We start from the raw sequence: 9,870 nt of genomic DNA, 5'->3' as shown, positions 1-9,870 counted from the left end.
CGGTGGCGCCTTTCCTGGAGCTGGGGTCTTGGTGGTCTCTTCCTTTGGATTTGGAGTCTCGGAGGTCTCTTCCTTTGGATTTGAGGACTCGGAGGTCCCTTCCCTGGCAGTCGCATCCCTGTCCCTGCTCCAGGCTGCCACGGGAAGAGCTGGAGCGGGATGGGACAGCCGGGATGGGGGCTCGGAGATCCTTTTCCCTGAAATTTGTGGTCTCAGAAGTCCTTTTCCCTGAAATTGTGAAGTCCCCCGCAATTAGGTGCTCAGAGGTCCCTCCTTTCCTTGAAATTGAGGGCTCAAAGATCCTTTCCCTGGAATTTGGGGGCTTGGAGGTCCCTTTCTCTGGATTTGAGGGCTCCAGGCTGCCACTGGAAGGGCTGGAGCAGGATGGGACAGCCGGGATGAGGGTTTGGGGGTCCTTTTCCTTGGGATCTTGGGCTCGGAGGTCCTTTCCCTGGATTTGAGGGCTCAGAGGTCCCTTCTCCCGGCAGCCACATCCCTGTCTCTGCTCCAGGATCCCACGATGGGACAGCCGGGATGGGGGTTTGGATTTCCGCTGCCAGCAGCTGATCCCACCCGGCGAGGGCTGCCCTGCCACCCTCCCTGCAGCCACAGGAGATGAGTGACCTCCTGTGCCCCCCAAACACCTCTGGAAAAGCATCCCTTGGGTTTGGAGGGCTGGGAATCCGCTTGTGGGAATGGAGAGAGACCTGGGCAGCAGAACAGGCACTGCTCACCCTTATCAGCCCCCAGCAGCGGCCAGCGAGGCTCTGCTGGGGAAAAGCTCTTTACCCACAGCAGTCGGCTTTGCTGGAAATAGGTTAAATTTGAATGGGAATAAATCGCTTAAAGAACAGAAAATGGGAGGGATGCTGCTCCTGAAGGGAGTTTCCAGCTGTTGCATGAAGTGAATGAAATTTGGCTGGAGTTCCTGTTGAGTTCCTGTTGAGTTCCGAGGGATCGGAGGGGCTGGGGGTATTTTAATTCCTGATTAATTATTTTAATTCCTGATTGAGTGGAATTGGGCATGAGAAGTGTGGTCGTATTCAATAAACCCCTTCTCGATCAGATGCACAAAAATGGGGTTTGTTGAAGGCAGCTTCAGAATGGAATCTTCTCGGACACGGATCTGGGCAGAGAGCTGAGTAATAATCGTGGATGTCAGAGTGTGTATTTAATTAAGCTCATTTACATATACAAGATGTTGATTTCTATATTGAAACAAACTTTAATTGGGTAAAAGTTATTTTTTATTTAGGTTGTAAAAGAGGTTCAGCTTTGCCTGCCCTCCCAGAGGAGACTGGGACAGGTTGGGTGCTTTGGGGACAGCCAACGTCGTTTGTCACAGGGACTGGAACCCCGGGCAGTGACAGGAGCCAGAGCTCCCCTGCAAGGACTCACGGCTTCCTTTGATCTCCCGAGCAGACTGCGGTGACAGATTGGCTGCTGTGGGGTGACACAGAGACAAACACGTGTCCCTCGAGGGACCGGACGAGCGGTGGCACCCGCAGGAGGGACATCAACCCTTCTGTGTGTGACACAGTGAGTGCCACCACTCTACAGGGCAAGTGTGACAGGAGCGGGGCTTGTCACACCCCCAGGGACCCGGGATGAGGCTGAGGAGGAGGAGAAGGAGGAGGAGGAGGCAGTGTTTCCCTGCCAAGGAGTGGTTTGAGATCCCATTTCTCCTCGGGGTGATGAGCTCAGCACCGGCCGCCGGCACTCGGGCACTGCCATGCTCCGTTTGCTGCGGGCTTGTCCCTGAAGGGCTCTGTCCCTTCCAGGGCTCCGGTCCCCCCCACCCCGGGCTGCCACCTCCAGCCACCCTTTTCCAAGGAAAACTCACTGCAGGGAAGGTCACGCTTCTGCCGCTGTGGGTCCAGGAGCACAGAGGGACACTGAAACAGGGAAAGGTGCTGCTGGTGAGGGCTCTGGCTGCAGCCACCGCCACCAAAGTCCCGTTCCACTGGAGATCAGCTCCAGCTCCGTGCTCTGCTCCATCTCCGCAGGACATGGCACTGGGCTGGAGGGGTTTGGCTGGGAACTGTCCCAGAGCTGGCGAGCCCGGGAGCTCTCAGCATCTTCATCCGTCCTTCCTTCCTTCCTTCCTCGCCTCCGGAGCTGGGAAGAGGAGCCGAGCCCCTGTCCCTCGAGGCTGCTCCGGGCAGTGCCCGAGCTCCGGGCGGTGCCGCTGGAGTCACTCCCGGCTCGGGGACAGCGCAGGCCAGCACAGGGACCGGGCTCTGGGGTGGTTTTGGGGCAGAGCAGCCCCCAGCCCCCTGCCCGGGGTTCCCCATCCTGCAGGAGCCCGCGCTGTCCCAGGCGCTGCTTTGTCCCAGAGAGCGGTGCCAGGAGTTAATTGAGCTGGGACGAGGCCAAGCCTCCGGCTGGAGCAGGTGCTGCACAGCCCTCCCCGCTGCCCACGCCGCTGTCACCGCTGTCACCGCTGTCACCAGCCCTCGCCCCACCTCGACAGTGCCACCCCTGGGACCCCCGAGGCCGCTGTCCCCAGCTCTGCCCATCCCAGTCACCCCAGTCAGGCTCCCCCGCTCACAAGGGTTGGAGGAATCCTCCCCTCCAAGGTGTTCCCCAAAAACCCCCCATGAGGGGAGCCCAGCTGGGGCTTTGCCCTGGTCCCTGTGTCCTGGTGAGGGGTCCCGGCTGTCCCCGGTCCCACAGCCGCTGTCCCCAGCCCCGCAGCCCTGCAGCTGCATTCCAAGGCTGCAAAACTTACTGGAAATCCTGTGGATGCAAATCCTGGCCGCCGCTCCGTGCCAGGAACTTGAGCTGCAATCCCGAGAGGGCAGCAGGCTCCAAGCACAGAGGCCTCCCCCTTGTCATTCCCGGCCTCTGGAATCCTCTTTAAAGCTTCATCAGGGCAGGGGGCACGAGTGGCTCTGGGGGACCCCCAAAGCCAGGCAGGTGTGGGGCAAAGTCAGCAAATCCCGGGATGCCTTCCCAAAACCTCCACCACTTCTGACAGATGCGTTGGTGCCATGTTGATTCAGACTGCCTGGCTCTGTCCCAAAACCTCCTAGCTCCCGTTTCGATGGAGATTCCCAGGCTCTGGGCAGGTGATCAGGTGCGAATGGGGACCTGCCCACCGCGTGTGGTGACCCGCAGCCCCAGGAATAACCCAATTCCCACCTGCCTGTCCCAAGTCCTTTCCAGGTCACCTCAACCCCCGCCCCCTCCGCAGCCCCGAGGTTTTAATCAATCCCAGGTGAAACCTAAACCTCCAGCAAGGGGAATGTGCTGCTCCAAAGGCAGCAGGATGAAGGTCAGGGTGCTCCCTCTGGAGCTTCTGCCGGGAGAGGGGCCAGACGAGCCGGGGGGATGCTCTGGGAAGCACTTTTTGAGGGGATGCAGGAGTTATGGATGGATGGAGGGGAGGATTTCATTTGCATTTCCAGGCTTTCAGCCTCCACGGCTCTTATCCCGTCTGCGTGGGGTTTCTGGGAGGGGAATTGTGGGTTTAACAGAACCATTTTCTCCAAGTAAATAAAATTGTCTACTTATTGTGTGAGGTTCCCGAGACCTCCCAAATCCCACAGTGCTCACGAGGGCCCACACTGTGCCAGGATCTCTGACTGCCACTAAATAATTCACTGCCCAAAGCCCTGAACTTCATCTCTGCTCTGGGAGAACCTGGAGGAGTGGGGTGGGGACATTCGGATTCTCCAAATGTGTGAGAGCACGTGGATCCAGTTGTGATCCAGCTTGGAAAGGGAATTCCCAGTCCCCTGCCTCAGTTCCCCCGTGTTGGTGGGAGGCTGAGAGGTGGAAGAGCAAGAGTGTTTGTTGGGAAACACCTGGAGCCCGGCTGGAGGCTGAGTCTGTGGAGGATGGGTGGGGTGGGATGCTCCTCCAGGGATGCTCCACACCCTCTGCTTGGGGTGTGGTGTGGGATCCAGTTTGGGATGCAATTTAGGAGGCAGTGACGTTGTTTGGGATGCGATTCCATTTGGGACGCGGTGCGGGATCCAGTTTGCAATACGGTATGAGAAGAAGCTGGGATAGAGTTTGGGATGTGACTCGGTTCGGGACGCGCTGTAGGGCCGCAGTTTGGGATGAGATGCGGGACGCAGTGGAGACGCAGAGCGGGCTGTGGATCGGGATGCGGTGCGGGATCCTCCCTTGCGGGATGCCCCAGGACTCTCCCCGTCCCCAGCAGGGTCCCGTACCCAGAGCGGGGCTGGCAGCAGCCCACCCAGCATCGCCGGTGCCGCCGCCCCGCACGGCGCTTTCCCCGCCCGCCCCGTCCCGCGGAGCCCCGGGGGCGGGGGCCAGGTACGGCGGGGCGGGCCGGGCTGGCGGGGCGGCGGCGTGGGAGGGCCCGGCGGCGGCGGCGGGCAGCTAAAGGCAGGTGGCCCCGGGAGCGGCCCCGGGCTGGCTCGGGGGTCCCGCGGCGGCCGGGGCCATGCGGCGGGCGGCGGCCTGAGCGGGGCGGCCATGGCCGGGGCGGCGGGCGGGGAGCGGCGGGCGGCGCTGACGGCGGTGCGGACGGAGGGCTCGGGGACCCCCGGCAGCGGGACCCCCCCGCCGCCGCCCCCGCCCCGCCGCCGGGGGCTGCTGGCGGGGCCGCGCCCCGGAGCCGCCCCCCGGCCCGCCGGGGCCCCGCGCTGCTGCCGCCGCCGCCTCCAGAACTGCCTCTACAACGTGCTGGAGCGGCCTCGCGGCTGGGCTTTCATCTACCACGTCTTCATGTGAGTACCGGGGGGCCGCGGGGAGCCGCAGCCCCCAGCGCTGCCTGGCGAGTCCCGGGGGCGGCGGGGAGCGGGCGCTGCCGGCGAAGGAGCACCGGGGGGATTGGGAGTGCGAGCCCCGCCGGGCTCCTCCGGGAAGTTTCTCCGCTGCGTTCGGCGGGCGGGGGGGACTCTCCGGTGCCGCTCCTGCCGCCGGAGCCGGTCCCAGCGCCGGGATCCACCACGGGAGGGGAGCGGGTCCCGCGGCGGGTCCGTGGCAGAGGGTCCGGTGCGAGGAGCTGAGCGCGTACCCGAGGATGGGACTCAATCCCCGCGGTGGCCCAGAGCCCCTTGCCGGTGGCACCGCAGGGCGCCGCGTCACCGTCCTGCTCTGCCCCTGCCCCTGGCCGGGGTCTCTGAGCGTGGGAGGACCTCGAAGGCAGGGGACCCGCGAGGGATGACAGGTCTGGATGGGACCGGGGACCCTCTGCTGTCTGTACCTGTGGCAGTGCTGGGACAAGGCAGAAGTGCCACCCCAGAGCAGTGTTCGGCTGGGACTGGGACAGCGGGGGTCATCTTGTCCCTGCTGTGCCCCGAGAGCTGCGCCCATTCCTGTGCACTGGAAATCCCGCTCCAGGGCCAGAGGGATGCTCCCGGGAGCACACCTGCTCCTTTCCCTGCTCCGTGTGTTTTCCTAAGCTCTGAGGTGCTGCTCCTGCTTCCCTCGCTGGATCTGAGCATCCCACGGCTCTTGGCGTGCTCAGGGCTCAGAACAGCTTCACCCTCTTGGGATTGTTGCCTCGGGGAGGGGGGGCTATGACAGGGAGCTGGGGGGTCCCCAACACCCCTGGAAGCTGCAGGGACAGCGGGGGCTCCGTTCTGGTGCGTTGTCCCAAGCCAGGACCCGGTGGCACTGCTGGGGACACTGTCGGGACATGGCAGCAGCAGCCGTGGGGCAGGACGTGTTCTCCCTCTTCGCCTCGCGTGTGCCAGGTGTGGGCACAAACCTTCTGTGCGGGCATCAGCCAAAATTCTGCCTCCTTCCCTCTCGCCTGGAGTGGTGCCGCGGGGCTGCGTCGTTTCTGGGGTGCGGGAGCGGAGCTCGTTAAGAGGCAGGAAAATGGGTCTTTGCCTAAGTTAGCACATCGAGCTGGCAGCAGGAATTTGTCACTGGATGAAAGGGCACCTGAGCTCCCCAGGGAGCCAGGACACGAGCCCGGGGCCCATTTGTAACGACACCTCCACAGCGGGCTCCCACAGCCAGAATCCTGCGTGGAAAATCCCACCCTGGGAAGAGCTTCTCCTGCAGGGAAAGGCAGCCAAAACCCCTGCCAGGGGAGGCAATCGAGATTTATGGCGTAGACACCCATGGGATGTGGAAGAGATGTGCCCTTGCTCATCTCCCAGCTGGGATGTCCATCCCTGAGCATCCTCCACCAGTTCCTCCTCCCAGTTTGAGCCTGTTTTACTCCCAAAACAACCACATGGGACAAGCGGCCCCATTTGCAGAGCCCCCCAAGCCCCCCTGCCACCCCAGCCTTGCCTGGCCCACAGCTCCTGGGTGCTGGGCTTTGTTCCACAAGATGTGCAGCCGCCGGCAGCAGGAGCCAAACGTCTCCAGCCTTTGCTGGGGAGGCGTTTTGCTCACTTGCTTGCTTAATTTTTGGGCTGAGGCAGCTGCAGGGCAGAGTCCTGCCAGGGACCCCCCGAGTCCTGTGGGAAGACGCCGCAGTGGGTGCAAGGTGAGGACATCTGTTCTGTGAAAGCCTCTCCCATAATGTTGCTCATTTCTGGCTTCTTCCAAGTTTTTTGTTGCTCTCTCTCTCTCTCTCTCGCAGCAGATGGGAGTTGCGAAGCTGTTGCAGCGGCTCTGAAGTTGTCGGGAATGATTTGTGTGCCGCAATCCCTGGGTTTTAACAAAAGAGGAGCAAGGTGTTAACCCCCTCCCCTTCCCCTCCAGGGCACGGGAGAGGATGGAGCCCCCGGGCCGAGGTCGGGGCAGTGCTGGTGACAAGGACCGGTGCCCTGAGCCCCGGCTGCGCTGCCTCCCCCGAGCAGGCTGGTCCCGAGACAGGGCTGCAAACTGCTAAAATGGAAATACCCGCTGAGAAGTGACGCGATTCCCTCCCGGAGCCGCGGAGCGGGGCAGAGCCCATCGCGTTTATTGACCAACTTCAGCCTCTTTCTGTCTGCGAATTGATCCCAAATCTCATCCCAGCGCCTGCTCCAGACTCAGTGGTTTGGTGGCTGCATCATTCCTGCAGCCCCCCCGCCTGCTGGCAGCTCCGCCTGGGGGGCTGGCGGGGGGGTTGGAGCCACTTTTGGGGTGTGATGGATGTCCCCAAACTGTCCCCTGCGCCGGGAAGGGGATGGTGAGGACATGGGAGCCCGTGCAGGTGGAAATCCGAGGTTCTGAGTTCTCCCCCGGCCCCTCCAGCCCCACTCTGACCATGAAGAGAGGCGCTGGCCGGCCTCACCAAGCCGTGCCTCGCCCGCTTGGAATGAGAATTCCCAGCCTTGGAGCTTACGGAGCAAATCCGGGAGGGAGCCCAGAGCATTAAGGGAGAGGCTTTAGAGCCAGAAGGCAAAATAAGAGCTTCCTTTTTCCAATCTCCTCTTCGTTAGCCGGCGGCAAGGCTCTTCCCTGCTCCCGGCAAAGCTGCTGTGGGCTTGGCACGGGCACGGCTGCGGGTCCCGTGGGCAGGGGCTGCCCTGCCAGGGGGTTCCTGCAGCCTGGAGCTGCTCCACGCAGTTTCCCAGGTGTCCAATTCCGGCTATTCCCGCTGCCCATTGTGACCCTCCAGCCTCCCCCCACATTCCCAGCGGCTCCCGGGCTCTGGGAACTGGTGCCGATGGTTATGAAACGGCTGCCGGGTGCACCAGCAGCTCAGCTCAGCACTTTTCCCCGTCCTGTAGGAACATTTCCATCCAGAGCAGTTTAACCTGGAGCAAATTAGGGAAGACAGCCAGCAGCACCAGGAACAGCCGCAACCCCCCGCCTGGAGCAGCGTCCCCCGTGCCAGGCCGAGCTCCCTGCCCGCTGCTGTCAGGGTTTATTTCCCATTTGGGGGAGGCAGGGGGAGCCTTGTTCCTGTTGGCTATTTGGTGTCGTTGTGGGGACAGAGAGGTGGCAGCTCCTGGCAGAGTCCCAGGGCAACCCTGGCACAGGGTGAGGGATGCCAGGCACAGGCTCTCCCTACTCAGCGTTGGCCTCCAGTGGGAAATCCCGGCTGGCTTGGGATGGTGGCAGTGGGACATGTCCCTCTTCGGCCAGGGACTCGGCTGGTGGCAGCCCGTCCCTCCCAGAGCATCCCTGTGCCTGGCTTCTGTTCCAGAGGGGTGTGGAGGGCAGGATGGGGCTGTCACCCCCCCCAGCCCCACTCCCTGACCTTGTCACAGACCTTCAGCACTGCTTGTGGGGCCGGAAAACGCTTCCCTGCCACGCTGGCCGTGCCACCATGGACAGTGCCCAGCCCTTGCCAGCACCCCGGGGCAATTCCTAGACCTGGAGCCTTGGATGGTTTACAGGAAAATCCCTCTATCCCTGCTCAGTGCTGACTCCCCACCGCCTGCTTGGGAAAAACCTCTTGAATTTAACCCTTAAACCTCTCTTAAACTCTCGAGTTTAACCCTCAGCTCTTCCACCTCTTTGAATTTAGCTCGTTGAAGGTTTTAACTCGCTGTCACCGGGGTGTCCCCCAGCTGGGCTGGTGGCATGGCCACAGCCAGAGGGACTGGAGGCCGTGCCCTTCGAGCAGGGGCTGTGCCCCCAGGGCCACCTTGCCTGGGGCTGAAACGGGAGCTGCTTCAGGGGCAATGCCAGCGGCAGGAGAAGCCGGCACAGCACTTTCCCTAGCCCCATGTGGTGTCACCAGGGCATAAAATTAAGCGACTTCGGCGCAACATGAAACGGTGCATTGATTTTTCCTTCTGGGTTTTTTCCTTCTTCCCTCTTCCTGCTCCCGCCAGACCACCCCAAGCCGACACAGGAGGTGCCAGTTTGGGTGTCCCAGTGGGGTGCAGGGGTGATGCTGCAGAGTTTTTGGTTCTTTGTCCCTCCCCCGGCAGCGATCCCAAATCTTCCCTCCATTCTTTGAGGGTCCCAGTTTTCGGACAACTTCTCTGGGCCACTCACATCCCTGTGGCCCAAATGTCCCCATGCCCTGCAGACCCCCCCAGGTGCTGGAGGAGGGTGACAGCCCCAATTCCTCTGCTGAAGTACCTGGGAAAAGACTCCAGTTCCTTCTCCCCCTCCAGCCCGTTCCTTGCCAGATGATCCAAGAGCAAAACTATCCCGGCTGCTCCGTGTGAGCGTCTTGGCACTGTCCTCAGGAGCCTCGTGACCGTGCTCCCCATGGGCACGGCGGGGATGGGGAGTGCTGGGTGCCACAGGGGTGCTGGCTGATGCCACCAGCAAGATTTGCCTCCCAAAGCAAAAGGTTTTGGGGCCGTGGGCTCTGTGGGATGTCACTGGATGTCACTGGATGTCACCCTGTGGGTGCTGCCATGGGGAGTGGGAGAGGCTCTGCATCCCCGCTCTGCTTTCAGCCTTCCTCAGGCTGCTGGGAACATCCCAACCCCTCCTCATCCCTGTTTTTGGGAGGAGCACCCTCCTTCCCGCAGTGCTGATAACCGGCTCAGGGCCGGGCTCTGAGCGTGTGCCGGCCTTCGCCGTGCCTCTGCCGCGGCTCCTGGCTCCGGCTGCGCTTTCTCTGCCCGTGGGGAAACACTCAGAGTTTTTCTGCTTCTCCTCTGGGCAGCGTGGGACGCTCCGTGCCATGGTTACGGGTGCAAACAGGGCCCCTACAGCCCGGTTATTTATATCTCCTGTCCGCCTGCTCCACCTCTCCTCAAGGGCTGCGGGGCCGAGGGATGGGGATTTATGGGACACGCTGTTTATACAGCTGCAGACGGAGCTGAACTTCATGGCACGGGGAGCCTGGAGGGTGAAGCACCATCCCCATCCTCGCTGGAGCTGCGCTCAGGCAGTTTTGGTCCAAATCCCAAATTTCCAGTGGTGGCACAGCTGGAGGGTACGGCCTAGGCCTTGGAATGTCACCAGGGAAGGGATCTGTGCCTTCCCAGGGCCTGTTTGCTCGCTCATCCCTTGGCTGAGCTGTTTATCCTGTGGTGTTTTCCTTCTGCCGAGTTATCACCGCGCTGTGACGCCCTGGCCCGGGGGTTTGGG

The 9,870-nt window shown here is 62.1% G+C and overlaps 1 protein-coding gene across 1 annotated transcript in view; it reads left to right on the top strand.

Moving 5' to 3' along the window:
- The first annotated feature begins 4,449 nt into the window (after positions 1-4,449).
- Positions 4,450-9,870, top strand: part of KCNQ4 (potassium voltage-gated channel subfamily Q member 4) — a 17,242-nt gene continuing 11,821 nt past the window's right edge. Inside the window, exon 1 of the mRNA XM_033519643.1 lies at positions 4,450-4,703. Coding sequence (XP_033375534.1) covers positions 4,450-4,703 — 254 coding nt within the window. The remainder of the gene's footprint in view (positions 4,704-9,870) is intronic.

The sequence above is a fragment of the Parus major genome, chromosome 23 (assembly GCF_001522545.3).
Source record: "Parus major isolate Abel chromosome 23, Parus_major1.1, whole genome shotgun sequence".
NCBI lineage: Eukaryota > Metazoa > Chordata > Aves > Passeriformes > Paridae > Parus > Parus major.
This window is presented reverse-complemented; position numbering and strand designations above follow the sequence as displayed.